This window comes from Drosophila santomea, chromosome X (assembly GCF_016746245.2).
Source record: "Drosophila santomea strain STO CAGO 1482 chromosome X, Prin_Dsan_1.1, whole genome shotgun sequence".
Taxonomy (NCBI): Eukaryota; Metazoa; Arthropoda; class Insecta; order Diptera; family Drosophilidae; genus Drosophila; species Drosophila santomea.
In genome coordinates, this window is record NC_053021.2 from 4,216,997 (window position 1) to 4,236,094 (window position 19,098).

The following is a 19,098-nucleotide window of genomic DNA, read 5'->3' on the forward strand; positions in this document are numbered from 1 at the left end:
GAGAAAATGAATACGAGTCTTTTAAGGTAGTAGGTCGACTGCCCACAATTTCCGTGCTCCCACAGCGATCTATGCTAATGAGAGGTGGTCAACGTTGATGCCGGCAAATAAAAAGAAAGTCCAAACCGAGCAACAAAATGCAAACCTAGAAATAAAACTTAATTTTATTTGAGAGAGAGAGAGCGGCTGGAGCGAAAAAAAAAAAAATAAATAAAGGCAGCGGCGCATCCTCATGTGACGGCCATAAAAATGTGCGTTAATAACATTGCCGCCAAAGTGAAGTTGGCAATAAAATGGCAGATTCATGTGACGATGACGATGGTGATACCGATGAGAGGACTGAGCTTGACGATGACGATGACGATGATTATGATGATGATGACGATGGCAATGGCGCTGCTACCGACGCGTTTTGGTGGGAAATACGATGGCCTATGCCAAGTACATATCGATCCCAGCCGAGACATAAAAATTTACGTCCCATAAATATCCACACAAGGCTGCTGCTGCTGTGGCTGTTGCTTCTACTGCCTCGGATGTTGCAGATTCGCATTTATGCGTTTAATGATAAAGAAGAATGGGGAATGGCACATCGAGCGGCGGGGGATTGTGGTGCAATCGGAACGCCTGCGTAGCGAGCTGCCAGCGGTAGCCACCTTAAGTGCCACATTGCGTTTTTGTTTTTGTTTCAGCTGGCCGGCCCACACAACAACAACCATTCAACCATTGGTCACCCTCTCTCTTTCCCACTCGAGGCGTTACGCGTCCGGTGGTCCACCGGCAGCCGCCACAAAACGAGCTGCGATAAGACGCCCAATGTGCAGGCCACCGCTGCTTCTTCGAAAGTCCGCAGAAAATCCCCATTGTTGCACTCGATTTTCTCTCTACGTTGTCCAAGTGGCGCCCAACGTGGGACCTTGAAGTGACACAAATTAGTATTGCCATTGAGCAATGAGCGGAAGCCTTAAGTAAAGTTGGTAGCTTACAAGTTTAAACTCTTTAAGAAACATATAGCAGAAGCTTTAGTCGATGTCAGTTATGTGGCAAAACTATGATGGTGTCTCCCTAAGAATGGCTACAAGCCGCATAAAATACCTTTAAATTGGAATTCCAGCTATCGAAACCAATAAAATGCCCCTCCTGAAATTAGGTTAGCTGCCTGCTTCGAAGCAGTTGCTGCCACTGGCACTGCGGTGCGTGCGTCTTGCAGCTGCCACATCTCGAAACCCGTTAGCTGCGAAATCCGCAGTGAGAACGACCTTGTCGCGTTTTTGTGGTCGTTTACGGTTCGTTTGTGCCTAATTAACAAGTTGGCTTTTGGCGTCAGTCAGCAGGCAGCACGCCCAAGAAACAGCATCCCAACAACAGTCGCAACATCCCCATGCAAAGCAGGAAGGAAGGAGGGGGTGGGGGGTTCTGGCAGGCAGCTACTATACCACTGTAATACCACATGCATTATACCAGATAGCATTTGGACTGCGGCGATGTGATGTTGCCCCCGAAAGCTTGTTACAGGACGGCGGCTAAGACGGCGCCTGTGCTGCCGCCGTCGCGTCGCCTCGTTCCAAGATGAATGTGTGTCGTTGTCAGGCCTTGTATTTTGTATGTAATTGGCTTGGCCAGCCTCTTAGTCTCTTTGCCTCCTTGCCTGCTTGCCTGCTGGCTGGCTTAAATAGATGCCTGGCCACTGTTGGCGTCACCTGTCGCCCACTGTCCAGTCTCCACACACAGTGCCTGTGCCCTCCCCCCCCACCCCCCCGCATTCGGCAACCATAAAGCCAAAGACATTTGCAAATCTTTTGTTTCCCATGTCCGATCATTTCTCATATAGGCGAGCGGTCTCCAAAGCCGACGACAAGCGAAAACCAACGACGACAAAGGAATACCGCAGGCGCCAGCCAGCCCAAAAAAAGTTAAAAAAAAAGAAGGCACAAATCGAAAACCCGAGAGAAGTAAAACCAAAAAACGTAGCAAATAAAATAAAAGAGCCCCAGACAATGATGCAGACGACGAAGACGACGTTGAGGCCACCAGCGGCCAGTCAAAGTCGGAAGAGGGGCTTTCAAAAGGGGGGGGTCTTCAGCTGAGCACGAGCTTTTGTGAGCGCCACAGGACGAGGACGACGACAACCTCTTTGGGGCATTGTCTTCGTGGCGGAGGAGGAGCGACATTCAAATCTTAACTCGAAATCAACGACGACCGAAGACTCTGGATGCCCGTTGCCCATTGCCCGATGCCAGATTCTTCAATTCTTCGAGCTTCTTCAGGCGGCTCCAAGCTCCAGGCCAAAACAAATTCGAACTGCCAAAATAATAAGCCGAGGTCCGCTGCATTTTTATGGCGTAGAGACAAATGCGTGGTTCTCTGTCTTCTGAAGGTCGCCACGTTGCTAACGCCAGTGCCTTTAGATTCTTCAGTGTCTTCTTCCCTTTTTTATATACAGAAACCTATATATATATGTATATATATATATATATATATATATATATATATATATATATTCTTTTTCAGGCCGGTGGTCGACTCTTGTGCGCTGGTGCTGCCATAAAATTTTTGAAACCCGCTCGAGAAAACAGCGAGGCTCTTTGGGACAGATAAGAAATTTTTGCTGAAAACTCGTGCGCCAAGGGAAGCGACAAGCGACAAGCGACCGGTTTCATACATACATATATACGCACACATACAAATATATTGATGGGGGCCCTGACTGCATAAAATTTGTTTGTGTCATCCTTGGGTCGGGGGGCATACAAATTGGCTTAGGCAGCGTCTTTGGCTTTAAGTTGTTGGCTGTGTGGCTGCCTGGATGGCCGTCGGTAGCAGAGCGCAGTTTAGATGGCTATCAGTAAATAGAACACAAATGAAATTCATCGATAGAAATCGAAATCGCATCGGGGGCGGTTGGCCAAATCAAAAAATGGCAAAAAGGGAGGTGAAGGGAATGTGGCGACAAGGAGAAAAGGAGAAAAGGGCCTTCGTTCTAGGTCTCAGCGTTGTCGTGGCGACCATGTGATGGGGTACACATGTTGCTGGCACGACAAAAACAGCAGCCTGAGTTCTGACCTTTTGCCAGCCAACAACCAACAGCCAAGAACCAACAGGCAACGAGCAGCAGGCAATGGGAACAGCAAACAGCCACCAGACGACAAAACTACAAGCAGCGCAACACTTAGCCATTGAGCCACACAAAGGTGGTGCATGGTATGATGATTCTAGGTGGCTCAACTTTTGGCGGGGTGGCCTATCAGGGAGCAAGCAAGCTGGCGGGCGTCGTGAGCAGCAGCGGGTGGCCGCCCCAAATGGCCGCCAGTGGGAGGCAATGCAGAAACAAAGCGAAAGACTAAAGCTAAAAAGACTGACTGGAAAGACAGATAGTTTCGACGGGGGATGGTTAAGCCGAAAGGCCTCGAGCACAACCAGAAGTTGCCACCGTCGTCACCAGATGGTAGCTGTCTCTTGTCGTCGAACTCAACACAGGCCAAGAAAATCCCCAATCAGTGTTCAGAGAAAGGTTCCATAATGGCAACCATGCGGGGGAAAACGCGGAGCGGCAACTAGCGAAGAGGGCTTAGAAGAAGCCTTTAAAACCATTTCAAAGGGAAGTTGATTGTACGAGTTTTGCCTGTTGTGGAAAATGCGTTTTTCGCACACAATTTCTCGAAATCCTTTTTATTGGTTGCCAAAAGGCAGGTAAACATGGAGCATTTTATATTTAACATGTATATTTTTTTCAAATTTTATGCATAGAATTTTTTTCTAAAATGCACGGCTCAGTTACCACTGCGACAGTCTTTTGTTTCACAGACATGCCGAACAAATCTATACTTTCGGATATCGAATAATTAATTGGCCCTAAGATTGTGATATCATTACAGCCTTTTCTTCATTATGGGATTTTGGCGTTAAATTAGCAATGCGCATTAATCTTCAGACACGATTTCAGTCAATTAATCAATAGGGAAGACAGCAGAAAAAGCCGCAGCAGTCTGAGAAGAACAATAGAAAGCCCCTTGAAGCCTTTGGCGACACTCGAGCACACACACACATACACACGCACACAAATTCTAAAGACAAAGCCACAGTTACAAAGCGGAGGCAAAGACAGAGACACAGATGCAGATACAGAAACATAAACAGATTCAGATGAGTGTATAATCTGTCTCTAATGATTCTGATGCTGAGCTGCTGCCGCTTCTGCTGATGCTTCTGCTGCTGCTGATGATGATGATGATGATGACAAAAAGCCAAACAACCCAGCAGCCCGGGGGTCTAAAATGGGCACCCTACTGTCGACAGCTACAGCTCCAGAGGAATAAGCAGGCCAAAAGGGGTTAATCTGTGGCCCGAACCTCAACCTTAGCCCCAGCCTAAACTCTGGCTCAGACTGCGGCTGTCCGCAGCTCATTCTCACATCATTAATTACAAAATTATTGGGTCTCTTCGTGTGCGTTTCGCTTGGCGCTGGCTCAGGTAATATTCGAAATACACACAGGTGGATTGGATTCGATTGGATTTTAGCCGCAGGAACTGTAACAACAAACCGAAATTTAGCCCAACAGTGCCCAAGAGCTAAGCATAATGTTAATTTTCAAATCTCCGTGGGAACTGAAATTAATCGTTAACACAGATACAGATACGCCAGAGATGCTACAAAGCTAAAACCCAAAGATTTGGTTGTGGTTTTGACCTGCGGGCGGCCTACACATATTAGCATTGTTGATTTTGAGCAGCTTAGTGTTCTGCTTCCAGAGGCACAACAGATCTTCCAGCAGAATGGAAAAATTCGTACTAAATTGTGCGTAGAAATTGTAAATATAATGCTTAGTATTAGCTTTAGACTTAAGACTAAACTGCTATCATAGTAATAACATTTCAAATATATCCGCTTTTCCAAAGTAATAGTCTTTGTATATATATATTGACCCCAACAATTTGCCATCCCAAATTCATCTCGATATGTAATTTTTCGCCCGTTTGCACAAGTATCTTTTGCATCTACCCTGTCTATCAGCCATAATTGGGCCCTAACTGACTCACTGGCACACAGCACACCATGATTGGCTTAGTCCGAGAGCCAAAGTCTGATGTCTGAAGTTTGGGGCCTGAGTTAGTGGCAATTAAACGATTTCGTTTCGTGTGCTGTCTTCAGCTGTCTGGGCCTGCTGATGCTGCATGATTAATATGTTTTTGAGTAGTTCTTAGCCAAGGGCCACCATCGGCCAAACAAGCCACGATTTTTGGATTTTTTCTGTTTCTGTTTCGATTTTTTTTTTTGTTTTTTTTTGTTGCTTTTGGTATCCGAAAACAAGAGGCAGGAAAAGCCAAGTCAGTTAGCCGGTTGACAAATCGTTTGTAAATGGCTGCCAGACAAAAGTGGAACACACGCACTCCACTTGGGTCAAAATTGGGGGACCCACACCACACCACACCATCGCAAGAACTCCAGAGCTGACCATCAAAAGTGTGCCTGGTCAGCAATCAAAAGTTCATCAAATATGTGTGTACTACTCTGGGGATTCGTGAGGGTTGAATTTCTGTTGAATTGTGAAAAAGAATTCAAATACCATGGGCAGCACTTAGCAAAAGAATCTTTACATAAGTGATGAGGAGGTTAGGCAGTGCATTGGCTATTGTTCGAAAAATAAAATATATCTTATTTATACGGTTTCCCAGAGATACGAGCTACAATTTCCTCATCTTGTTTGTAAGCCGCCCCAATCGAAGGATCGAAGGCCCCATCCATACACAAATCGAACTCAGGCAGCAAACAATCGACTGAGACCGGCTAATCCCCCAGTCCAACTTGAAGCTGCCAACACCTGCCACTCACTGGAATCATCCGGGTTACCATTTACCCATTTATTCCATTTACCCGCTTGGCCACTTGAAGAACTCGATTCGGAAAATGGTAAATCGCATTCGGTCACAAATGGCAATCCCATTGAGTCAAGGTGCAGCTTTAAGAAATCCAATTAAATGCGAATTGCAAGAAGTACCAGGGGCCTGTGACAATAAGCAGCCGAGCTGGAGATGGATGGATGCTGAATGCGAAATCCCCATTGAATGTCTGCATAATAATGCCTAAATAATGAGTGAGTGAAGAGTGCGAAGCACTCCAAAGACATTAGCGCACTTGAACCATGGGGAAAAATGCGAGGATATGGACCACCACTCGGCTAACGGAAATGTTTTTTCTCTTTTTTTTTGCCCTTAATGAACGCCAAAATTGGGCAGTGGGAAAGAGACAGCGAGCAAGAGAGCGACAGCTTTTGGGTGTTTGTCAAGTGCTCCAAGTACTCCACTGGGTCCACCCACCCAGCCACCCACTCCACCGAATTCCGCGCTTTTTTCCGGGTGTCAGGTTAAGTGTGCGAGCGAAGCAGCAATGGCTGTTGGCAATTTGCATGCAGTGCAGCGAACAAATGAGCAGAATAAATTAAGACAAGGCGGGCACAACCAGAAATGTGCACTAACAAAAAGTTTGACATACAATTACTAGTATATTGACGTGAAAGCAGAAAAATAGTTGGGAATATTTAAGGAAATCTCTTTCCTAACTAATCAGTTAAATTTATTTTAAAAAACTTGTTTTCTTTTGGTATCTTATATGTTTAAATATGTTATAAAGACTGTAGAGAAATTAATAATACAAAATAAGACAAGAAATTAAATATTTAAAAAGAAAAAAGGCAAATGAAAATGAAAATGGAGAAAAGTGAAAAACATGGCAGAGATGCGTCCTAAGGATCTGAATGCTGCGAACTGAAGAAATGCAGCCCGAAAGCTGAAAAAGCTGAAGCGGCGGCAGGAGAAGAAACTGGAGGTGGAGAATCCATGGCCGCTTGACAAAAGACACTTGAGGCAAGAAGAAAAACAAAAACAGCAAGTAGAAGGAAAATAAAAGAAAAACAACAACTGGAGGCATAAATAAAGATGACGAAGCTGCCCAGAGAGACAGAGATGGAGAGAGAGAGAGAAAGAGGGGGGAAGACGAGAAAGCGAAAGCAAAAGCAAAAAAGCCCAAAGGTGCTGAGGCGCCAGAAAGAGAGCGAGCGATTGCAATGGCTTTTTACCACAATGGCGGAAATGTGTGAATGAGGTGGCCACTCGAGTGCCAGAAAGAGTGGGGTGTATGCGAAAAGAAAGAGAGGCACGACCATAATTAGCACAGTGCGCGCGTTTTATTTATTTTATTTTATTTATTTCTCGTCTTCTCCTTTTCTTTTTTCTCAAGACGCACGCGAAACGCACTCACACTCGCACTTGCATTGGCACTGGCAAACTCAAACAGCCCGGGCAATTAAACTAGGTACACTCCCCTCTGCAATTTGTCATCGCCTTGAGTGCATTTTAATAGTAAACGTAATAAAAAAAAAATATTTATATATAAATAATAAATAGCTATGGTGGCCCAAGGGTTAATTGCTTGGTCGATCGTCGCCCGCTTAATTACTGGAAAGCGCCCATTGCACCGCCGAACCAAACCATAGTCGAACCAAACCACTCAAACCACCTCGGCCAGTGGGTCAGGAATTGTTGACTTGCACAAATTGCTTTATAATCGTCATCAATAAATGAAGCCGGTCATTAGGCGGTCATATATGTGCACATATACTACCGGTGCCCCAAAGTCCGACCAATATACTATCTTCAGTCCAACTCACAATAAGACAAATTGTTGGGCAAATATAATTATGCACGTTCCCAAAATATATTTAATTTTAGCTAGGATATAGGGTGTTTTCAGAAAGGAAATCTCTAGAATTTCATTGATTATTTTCGATTACGGAGCGCATGCCAAAGGACGATCTTTCATCCATGGATGCGAACCGTTCACATCCAGTTTGATATATTAAAAGCATACATTAACTATTCAACCTTCAATAATTTCTGATTGCAATTTCGTCGAGGTTGCTGTGTGTTGGGGATGGCATTTAATTATGTATTTTTAGTAGTGATCGCATCGCATCGCATCGAAAAATTGATCGAACATTCTCGAGGATGGCGCGACTCAGGTTCAGAATCAAAACGAATCGAATCGAATCAAAATCGACGCCCGTCGGGAATGGAATCGGAATCAGAATCACCAAAATCACCCCCTCTTTCCGTTGTATTTTCGTTCGCTTTCGATGGAAGCAGCGAATACGTGTCACAAATTATTAATAATCTATAATAAAAAGTATAATTTTATTTAATAATGAGACGCATGTAGAAATCATCAGGATCCTCTGGTTGAATTTTTCATTTAATAAATCATCGAAAAATGATGTAGCCGCCGCAGACGCATACTAATTTCCTTCTCCTTCTGAAGTTTAGTATTTATTTGTATTATTATTTTTTCTTCATTTTCGGTGGTTGACGTTGCGCCCATTTTGTGGCGCCAGGGTCGACGTTGCATGTGCCTCCTCCGTCTTTTCCACCGTTTTTTTTTTCGTTTTCGGTTGGTGCCTCATCGCTGGCAGTTAAATTTTTGTTGGTTTTCCAACGTGACGCCTGTCAGCTGGCGTTTTTCAGAGGGCCACTATATAAATTGGTAAGACTATGTGGCCGAGACAATTAAATGCCTAATTTTGTGTTCAGGCCCCCCGCCTCAGCACCGCTAACCCGTGGCGTTTGTTTTTCCAAATAATTCATTAATATTTTTCTGTTTCTTTCTACTGTGTTTTTTTCTTTTTTTTTGGTAATTATGACGGGCGGCGCTTGCCTGCCTGAGTTGCATGTGCAATGTATTTTTCGTTGGGCGTTTTGGGTGCCAATTTCATGCGCTTTTCTCGTTAAAAGCGATAATTTATCAACAAGGTGGAAAATGTGGTTAACGCCCGAGGGGAGTTGAAGAAAAAAAGAAAACCCAGGAAAACATTAACTGCCAAGAAGACAGAAGTTTTTAATGCTTAAAGCTGTGATTTCTTTATCTCACATGCAAATAAGTAGTGTTATTGATTGACATCGATAATATTTTTTCTTTGTCTTTCATAATATTTATTTAGTAAATGGGTTACAGATTTCTTTACAAATAAGCTTGGTATATATTTTATTTTCTCCATTTAATTGAATTCCTCCTGAATGTTTTACGTATCAAGAGTATTCATTTTCATTTATTTTCTTTTCAGTTTTAGTGGGCATTTTCACTCGAGCGGAGAAACTGCGCCACAAGACAAAACGAGGTTATTATCTCCCCACTGTGCCGCTGCCACGCCCACTGTGCAACGCCCTAGTCTGCGCATATATAGTCATTCATCTATTTTCCACCAGGTAGTCAGGTAAATACTGCTCTACACAACGAAAAACATTTCAAGCTAAGATTGTTTCCAAACGTTTTATACGCATCACGAAATTAATATATAATTCAGTTCTCCTACTGTTATATTCCGTTAATTTAATAAGTTAGTTCATCCAAGGATTTTATTTTTAAATAACTCCGAGGAATGGTGAAGTATTTTTTTCTGTGCATAGATCAGGGTTCGGTTCGCTTCAGTTTGGACTCCCATCATCATCTGGCTGAGGTGCAACGATAACAATAATTGCCCACCATTTTCTAGGTTATTATTTCGTTATTGCTGTTGCTGCTGACCCGTGTGTGTAAATTACCGAGGAGAAAATGAAATGAAATATAGTGCAATATATATAAGAAAAAGGCTTCGCTCCATTTGCCAGCGGCATCGCATCGATTGATTCAATTAATTATCCCAATAATAGTTTGTTTTCCCCTCTGTCTTATTTATCCTTTTTTTCGTTTTTTTCTTTTGTTCTTTTTGTGCGTGTGCCTTGTCTAATCAAGTTTTCTCTACATTTTCTATACAGTAGTTTCTTCATCCACATAACGCTGTGTTTAAGGAAGCCTTAATGCAAATAAACACACCTATTCATACATTTTGAAAATTGTTTTCCCAGTGATTGACGCTTTGACAGAGACAACTTAGTTGTCAACACGCAAGAATCATGTCCACAATGGAGTTGTGATATAGTATATGTATGTTAGTAAACTCATAGAAGCCAGAACCCTAACAAGATTCAACTACAGCGCAACTATCAATCTACGAGAACCTCCCCCCTTTTTTCACAGGGACCCCACGTTTATAATGAGACACAACACAGAATTTGCGTGCAACATCAAAGTTGTTCTCGTTGTTGTCTGTATATTGGATGTTGTTAAAGTTGTTGCCATAATTGTTGTCATACTAACTATAGGTCTGTACGGTTAATAGCATGGCGACGATAAATCAGGCCAATAATCGAATCAAACAGGGAAGTGAAATTGTCAGAGTGTTAATCTGGTTTATAACATAAACTAATATCTGGTACTAGTGATTTATTCTGGAAACCTATTAGCGTTTCTAACGAAAGTGGTGACTTACAAAAACCATAGTTTCAACAGGCGGCTTTCTGGTTAATGACTTTCACTTGTCCGTAAGTAAAAGTGAAGTGAAGAATCTCCCAAAGCAAAGACAGATAAACGATGGTAAACAGAGAAAAAGGAATGAATGGTTTTTGGAGACCTGGAGTTGGGAGTCTCGGCAACGTTTCGACTAAGTAAAGATCAACAATAGGATCAAAGATTGCCTGACTTTTGGGTATCTTCATAAATGCCAGTGGCGCCACCAGAATATGCATTCAAAATATATTGGAGAACAGAACTTTAGAAGCATTTTGGTTGAACATTTTTTTGAAATATTATAGATGAAACGAAAAACTGGTTTTCTAATGTCTTTTCTTTATCACATTAGTTCAAAAAGTATGCATTTTAAAGCCCAAAAAAAGTTACAACCATGGGCAAATCTCTTTAAATATTCTCCCCACACAAAGCCCAAGATAATGGCCTGATATCTGATGACCTCAGAGATTATAAAGATTAGTCTTCAGGCGCCAGAAAAGCCAGCTTCCGTTTTCGTCCCACTCGAGTGTTTCAAGCTGTCTGAGTGGGGGAAAAAATGCGCTATCTTTTCTGGTGACTGCAGCAGGTGATTCTCCATATGAATCCGAATCAAGATGTGAATCTACAGCTCTCCAGACTTGCAGACAAGTCAAACAACACCAGAGATCACGGGCAAATATCTTAAATTCAAATGGAAACAAAGGCAAACAGACACGCAAACAAACAGATGAAAGATGCACGACAGACAGTCTGAGTTGGGAACAAACATTTGAATACCAATAGAGATTTACACAATGTGGTAGCATGTTTGAGGTGTTTAACTGTCACCTCAGACTTAGGCACTCCACAGATAACACATCTCATGGCATAACGATCCCATTCCAACCGATTTGATGGCGCTACTTCAGTCAGATAAGACTTGGATGGGCTCTACACTTGAAGAAACTAAAGCAAAATCAAATAAATGATTTCTGAATTTTGTGTGAGATATATTTAACTTTTTTTTCATGTTTGCAAAACTCTTAGAATCATGCATTTTTTGTTTTTGTTTAGGTAGAGATATATTAAAACTTTTTCCCTTGTGTAAGAGGCACACTTCGGGGCAAAGTGCGTTTGTGGGTTGATAGTCGCGTTTAGAAATCTATTTGCCAGACAAATATTGCACTTCCTGTGCCCCGACTCAAACCATTCCCCGCGCTTTTCCGCCAATCCCTTGGGATGGAAATCCAAGTCAAGCTTGTCTATTTGCGTTGGCCTAATGGAAAAGCCAACGTGCCGCCCCCGAAAACATTTCCTGTGATCTCCTTTTTGGCAACAATGGCCAAACAATGGGCTTTCCTCGCCAGCTGGCGCTGCTCACTTGGATTTGCTGTATATTCTTGTGTGACTGAATGACAAGATACTGACTGAGATGAAAATATACAATTTTTTTGTTGTTCGCTTTGGATTTTTTGGGTGGGGGGTAGAGAAGGGGTCTTAATCGCTCTGCACGCACACTTGCCGCACAATGGGATCCCGGGATCCTTTGCACAGCATGTGTGCATTGTCCTGGCATCATAAACTCGTCTTCAGCTGTCGTCGCGCGCCCTTAATTTCTAAGCATTTGTTTAGACATGCACCGCAGCGCGAGGAGACAATAAAGAAATCCGGCAGAGAAATAATAATAAATAGAGGAGCATAATACATAATAATAAAAAAAGAAGCAACCCAAAGATTGTGGTGACTGCACCGCGGGAGACGTGGCGTATGAGCAATCTCAAGAACCTCAAAGGAGAACGAATTCTATACTACATGCATGTCGAAAGAAAGATGCAAAAAGTGGGCGTGGGTCTGGTTAATTATGTTGTTAGACAACGATCGGGGAACCCAGGCCAAGATGCGCCTTTTCACTACCTTTTCCCTAAGGATATTAGGATAGGATAATCTTGTTGCTGTGGCTCGCATAATCCTGCCACTCACCAACATCCATTCGATCCGATACGATACGATACGAACCGATCCCATCAGCAAAATCGAATCGAAACGAGACGAAACCAGGGGCGGGCCGCAACTAATCATCAAGGGGATTAGCTGCCATTGAGAGGCCCAGTGCTGACTTCTCTCCTTTGTGTCCCCATGTTAATGAGGGATTGGGAATAGAGTGAGAACAAGGCAGTAGGTATCGGATGCAATTTCCTGAAATTATCCACGAACATACAAATACATATATCCCACATAATTGGGTGCATTTACATAGATCAAGCGTACAAAAGTCTGAGGCAGAGCCTTATGTGGGATATATATGATGCAAAAAGCATCAAACACTTTAGTTTAAATGCGCAAATAAATCAATTGAAAAGTTCTCAACAGCACATTCACTTAATTAATTTTCTCCAATCTTTTGGAGGGCAGACTTTCAAAATTTTCCTGCCTCTTATCTGCGCCAAGTGTTTTCCACAAATGCGGACAAGCAAGATGTAGATAAGCCCAAAAATGCCAGGCCAAATCGAAATCTCATTCTGGCCAAGCCCATCGCAGGCAGCAAGGGTTAAGGGATTTAGCCGAGCTAGAAGGCGCCTAGAACCACCTGGGGCATTAGCATATTACTCTTGGATCCGGATCCAAAAAGCGAGGCTAACGTGACCAGCGGCACTTAAAGTCCTGCTTTTTTCCTTCTTTTTTTCGGGTGTTTTGTCACAAATTTTTGGAACATTTAGCTTAGGTTTCTGTGGTCGACGGGCGTTGAAACTAATTAACATATTTAATGTTTTTGGCACGTTTGACTCCTGGGTTTGGCCCTGAAAAAAGCGTCCTGGCGCCAGGCCTAGTTAAAATCTAATATAAACCTGAGCATGCCTCATAAATTTCACCTCCCACACCCCCACCATTATACATATACATATATATATGTATGTGTATGTGTATTTTTTATTTTATTTTATTTTCGAGAGGGGTTGGTTGAGCGCCTAATGGCCAACGCGCTTTTATGTTAAATTAAAACCGAGATCCGTCCACAGTCGTCTGTTTTTTTCGGTTTTATTTTTGGGGGGTGGCACTACTAAAATGTTGAATGTACAACGAGGTGGCAAGTACGTTGTCGCTGAGGTGCGACAAAATATCGCAAATAAAAATTCCATTTTGTGTTTTGGAATTTTTTAATATTCAAATGAAGTCGCGCAAGGGAGACGAGAAATTTGTGCCTTTGAAGAGTTTACCGGGGTAAGTTTCGTTTTATTTTCCCTCCTGTATTCAAGGGCCTTAACGTCAGCACTTTAAATGGAGAGGTCCTGTAGCCACTGAGGGCTTGAAGAGCTTTGGGATTTTACAAGGACATCTTTAATCATTGCATTTGACATTTTCCATACGATTTAAAGCGGTTCCACAAAGCCTATACCAGTTTTTTAAACTCCTAGAAGAATTTTCAATTATAATAGTTGATTTAATGGTTTAGCAGTCAGAATCCACAACTTCCTCAGTGCGATTACGTGATTAATGAGAAATTTTCTTGAAGAGGAGCACTAAAATCTGGCCAAGTCATTTTCTGCATAGTTTTTGTGGCTCAAAACTGAGTTAGCAGTACCATAAAAAAATGATTTTCCAATCACAAGCCAACTTAATCTGCGCTCCCATCCCACCTGGTTTTATTCCCATTCCCAAACCCATTACCATGCTCCAAACCGAGTTACGCCCTCCGGCAAATTGCGTGTGGCTTCCATCAGTTGAATGATTGATGGCTCAGACCAGTTTCTTCTCAAAAAACAAAAAAGCAAAAAAAAAAAAAAACAAAGAAGGCAACAAATAACCAGCTGTTGCAAAAAAAAAAATGTTGGGCTGCTGTCGCCTTGCCGGTGTTATAGCTCCTTTCACTTGGCAAAACGGCGGAGAACAGCAGGCCTAATCTCCTCTGATCGCCACTGATAGGCAGCCAATGATACCCTTTTGCTCTCGACCGGGACTGGGACTCTTGGGCACCGCATGATATGATATGGTCGCCAGATAGCGGTGGCATTAGGCATTAGATAAGAAATCAGGCATTTATGTATACACCTATATTTATATGTACATATATATGGGTACAATAGGCGGTTGTGGTTGCAACAGCAGAACAGAACAGCAGCAGCATTATTATCACCATCAGTAGGTAGGAAGCATCCTCATTAATGGCTTAGTATTTCGGGGGTTGCATTTCCAGGGGTTGCTCACCCCTCCATAAACAGTAAGCAGCGATAAAAACCTATTAATTACAAGTATTTTAGATCTACTGTGAATTTAAAAATGATACTCACAGAACCATACCTTATCGATTTAACGAAAAAACCTAAGAAATCACAAAGGAAAGTGCTTAAACTCGGTCACCTTATCATTCATTGTTCACTCGTGAAAGTCCTCCTAAGCACTTGATAATCATAAAAATAGTTATATCGATTCGCAGTTAAGTGATCAAGATCGTTGCCGAGGTAGCCAGGACATTAGACTTTGTCAGTGCCTAATTGCTGGCACAATGAGCATTCCATCCACTCCAATCCACTCCAATTGAAAGCAATTCAGTGCAGAGCCCCCCAACCCACACTCCTTAAATATTATCCTCCTTTAGAGACCTTCAACCACACGAGCCAAGCCAAGCCAAGGATGGCAAGGATCTGTATGTGGATCTGAATCGGAGGCTGTCAACTTCAAAAGAGCCTTTCAAATTGTATTTTGGGCAACACCTAACTACCTGACCCCGGGATGGCCCTTAAAGAGCGCGTCTAAAACAGACAAATTGGCCATATCCCATCTACCATATATAACATATCCCATATCCCATTGCCCATATCCCATCGACACACACACACAGACACATACACGTGCAGTTGCGGGCCGCCTTTGATTTTCTAAGCGAATTGTTTCAAGAAAACCACCAGAGAACGCTGCCCGAGATTGAGCTTGAACGGCGTAGGTACAATACGGTTTATCCCCAGGATGGGCCAAAGGACTCTCCAGAGTGTGAGTGTGTCTGTGTGCGTGTGTGTGTTTTGCGCCTCAATTAATTTGATTTGCGTCCGTGTTCGTGTCCGGAAATGGAACTCCACTTGAGTTTAGTTTGTCAACCCGTTCCGTTCAGTTCCTCTCCTTGGACAACATTTTTTTTTTTATTTTTTTTTTGTTTGTATTTTCGCTTCGTCTGCTCGGCTCAGAAATCCATGGATGGGATGCTGAGGATTGGAAATCCGTTGGCTGGGATGATGCTCCAGACCACTTCTCCATGGTTGAACGGACACAGAAGATGGCCAACTATGCTTTGAACTAAGGGGAAACTAATGGCAGCAGACATATGCGCCCCAGCTCCGTACTTCACATCTTTTTCTGCCCCTTTTCAACTTTGACGGTAGGATAATTTCTGGGCACTGGGAAAAAAGTTGGCTCATTCATTCAATTTCCTTCTTCGCATGTTTCTTTCCATGAGTGGGAGTTTTACCGAAACGACGAATTTAGAAAAGAAGTAGTTGGGGTGGCTAATTGGAGTAGAGAGTGTCCCAACTTGAACTGCAACAATTAAACGCATTAGGCGACACCTTCCTGCCGCCTGCAACCCACCCTCTCGTTGACCCACCCCCTTTGACCCTTTGGTCGTTCATTATACCTTATTAGGGTGGCTCTTCTGCGGCAACATGGCCGACTAGCACGCACACACGCTCACTGCGCACATACAGGCATTCATACATATACACACAATTTCAGCGAGTGCAAAGGGCGTTTAAAAACGCGCGCGTTTTCTGCCGCCCGCTAAGTGCATTTCAATGTATGAAAAGCCGCTTCCGTTTCCGCAACGCTTTGGGGCACGTCATCCAAATGAATCGCTGGCTATATACACACGTACCTTAGTATAGTATAGTATAGTATGGTATAGTATATATGTGGCAGAACAAAGGCGGGTCTGAAGTTTTGAAGGCCTGCGACGTTGTTGTTTTGACACGCAGCCAGCGAGAAGCGAGCAGCACAGAAGTAGACAAAAATACAACAGAAATCACCCATATAAAATCACCCACCACCGCCCACATTGACCCCACAGCGACCGCAAAAAGTGTTAAATTATAGACTTTATAATAACGCTCAGGTCCCCGCGCTATCCCGTGATTATATGATTATAACGCTTTTGAGAGCGCCAACAGCTGGCGACACACAGGGGTTGTTGTTGCTGATGTTGGTTGTTGTTTCCAGAAACTATAAAAGTTAAACAGCATTATCTCCGATATTTGAGTAAATTACATATTGATTTTTGTCTTCAATGGCCGTGTTGGCTAACCCTGAGTGTTTCGCCTTGCAAATAAGTGATTTTAATTCCAAGAAAACAAAGAGGCAACTATGTAGCTCTAGAAATGTGCTGCCTCTTGCAGATCTAAATAGCAAGTTAGATTAAGATTCACAAAGTATACTTACAAAATCGCAATCTGTGTGTTACTACTTAACTACTACTTAACTACTACTTACTACTTACTACTTAAGAAAGCAGAAAAAACTATAAATATGGCAAAAACGCCGATTGAAAATATACGATTTTTTACCACAATTTTTATTTCGATTTTTTGATAAAAAATAATCCGTTTTTTTCCATAGCAATAAAAATAGTTGTCCAAAAGTAGAATGCCATACCTCGTTGAATTCGGAACAAAATTCCCTATCGATCCATGTGCATACACTGAAATGCTAATTTTTGGCCATTTTTCGCAAATTTTTATATATTGAAAATATACGATTTTTTACCACAATTTTTTTTTCGATTTTTTGATAAAAAATAATCCGTTTTTTTCGATAGCAGTAAAAGTAGTTGTCCAAAAGTGGAATGCCATATATGTTATTAAGAACCCCCTGATTAAATAAATGCCCTACCGATTGGGACACCGATTCGGAATTGCTGGCCACACCACACGCAGCGTCGGCATTTTGCCGTTTGAACTAAGCGAAATTAATGGCCAACACAGGCTACTTAGGCGGAGGCCCACGCACACCGCCGGACACGAGACACGGATTGTCCAATTGTCCGTGGGATCGGCGGGGATGGTGGGGTTGATGGGGGGAGGAGTAGGCAGCCCTTATCCGCCGCTTGTTCGCTGTGCGATTTATGACTCGCCATGCAAAACGAGCCAAGATGTAAAAGCAAAAAAAAAACAGAAAAAAAAGGAAAAGGAGGCGGAGACATGACACAAAACTGCAGAACCACATGGCGCCCGCCCAAGATCATAATGATCATGGAACGCAGAAGAAAGAGGGAGAAAGAGTATATATATATATATATATATATGTGTGTGTGTGTACATGTATAGTCGCAACGGGTGGCCACCACCGCACCGTCCGATCAATAAAAATGAAAATTTTCCCAGCAGTTGATGAAATTTACGCGATCGGCGTCGGCACAACTACAAAGTCAAAAGAAGCGCGCGAGCGCGTCCTTCAAATGAAAAGTCCACCGACAATTCGGCTGGCGCCCCCCTCCCCCACCCCCTATTACAGCCCCCCTTTATGTACCCCCCATCCAGAATCGGCGATCCGATTCCGGGCTTATCCATTCGCTTCATGCGTGTGATAAGTTTTAGATAAGCCAGCCAGCCATGGAGTACTATATACTTCAAAGTGCAAACCCGAACCAAAACGAGTCGGATGCCATGCAAATTCGCATTGATAAGCAACAAAATGAAAAATAAAAAATAAAAATGAGAAAGCGAAAAAAGAAGAAGATGGGCTTTACTGGTGGAGATGATATTTGAAGTGCCGAGTGTTAGGCGCAGGCTCTTTGATATGGGGCCTACATAATGTTCGCTTTGATGTGCTAAAGTTCCGTTGAATCGTGGCTCTTTTTTGCTTGCAAGCTTCATTGGCGAATGAGTTAATTACTTTTTAAAACAGGAACTTCAATGAATGAGCCACAGCTAAAGTGCCTACTTACTATTCGGGAATTGAGAAGTCACTCTGTTGATACTCTCCCATACACACGCAATGGTAATCAAGTAAGAAATAAGGCCCTTTTTGAAACAACGCTAAATAATTGTAAATCCAGTAGAATTCCTTGGCATCGTTGAGTTTTTGGATCGTGTTTTTGTTTTGGTTTTTGTTGTGGGTGTGGTTGTGGTTGTGGTGTATCTTAGATAACTAATGCGGTAAACAAAGAAGACGTACAGTACTTACAAATCCATGTTTATCACTAATATTGTTGGTCAATTTTAATTTGTGAAATGAAACAACTTTCTGCATCCATTGCTCACCCGTTGTGGGCGAATCTGGATGGATATACATGCGTTTTGGCATCTCTGGGTCCGCTTTCCCAGCCACCATCCAGCGACTGTAATTACGATTTAAACGATTAAAACGATTATAGCGATTGCATTTGGAAACCAAAACCATATGCTTTTAAAACTTACCTATTATGAAATTTATAACGATAATCGTCCGCCGCCACAATGTCCAGTAGCAAGATGTATTTAGCTTTGGCATCCAGTCCCGAAACACGAAATTTCATTTGCGGAAACATTTGTCTGCAACGAGTAAAAACAAAAAAGGGGTTGAGCGAAATGAGGGATTAGAGATGAGTGTGCTATGGTAAGGATGGTAAGGATGGTCGACGAGAATATCGGCGGGGGCTATGGTCATTTTCTCGGGCTAATCAAATAAAACATTAATCAGTGCGGCTTATAAAGCCTAAGAACCAAGACCACGTTCTGGTTCTCAGGGGCCCACCTTCGGGGCCCAAAATTATCCGTCCGGCGAAGATC

At 42.8% G+C, this 19,098-nt stretch overlaps 1 protein-coding gene and 1 long non-coding RNA gene across 4 annotated transcripts in view; one reads left to right on the forward strand and one right to left on the reverse strand.

The window, feature by feature from the left end:
* LOC120455062 overlaps nucleotides 1-19,098 on the forward strand; it is a 217,383-nt gene that overhangs the window by 142,620 nt on the left and 55,665 nt on the right. The window contains exon 4 of the long non-coding RNA XR_005616710.1: nucleotides 9,111-9,260. This is a non-coding gene — a long non-coding RNA (uncharacterized LOC120455062). The remainder of the gene's footprint in view (nucleotides 1-9,110; nucleotides 9,261-19,098) is intronic.
* The window catches only part of LOC120455047 (optomotor-blind protein), a 57,125-nt gene that overhangs the window by 14,929 nt on the left and 23,098 nt on the right, over nucleotides 1-19,098 (reverse strand). For 2 of the 3 annotated variants that reach the window (XM_039640896.1, XM_039640898.1), the window contains exons 3-4: nucleotides 18,748-18,861; nucleotides 18,506-18,668 (exon numbers count right to left, since the gene is read on the reverse strand). In XM_039640896.1, the coding sequence (XP_039496830.1) occupies nucleotides 18,506-18,668; nucleotides 18,748-18,861 (277 nt within the window). The remainder of the gene's footprint in view (nucleotides 1-18,505; nucleotides 18,669-18,747; nucleotides 18,862-19,098) is intronic. The other variant, XM_039640897.1, reaches the window with a different exon arrangement.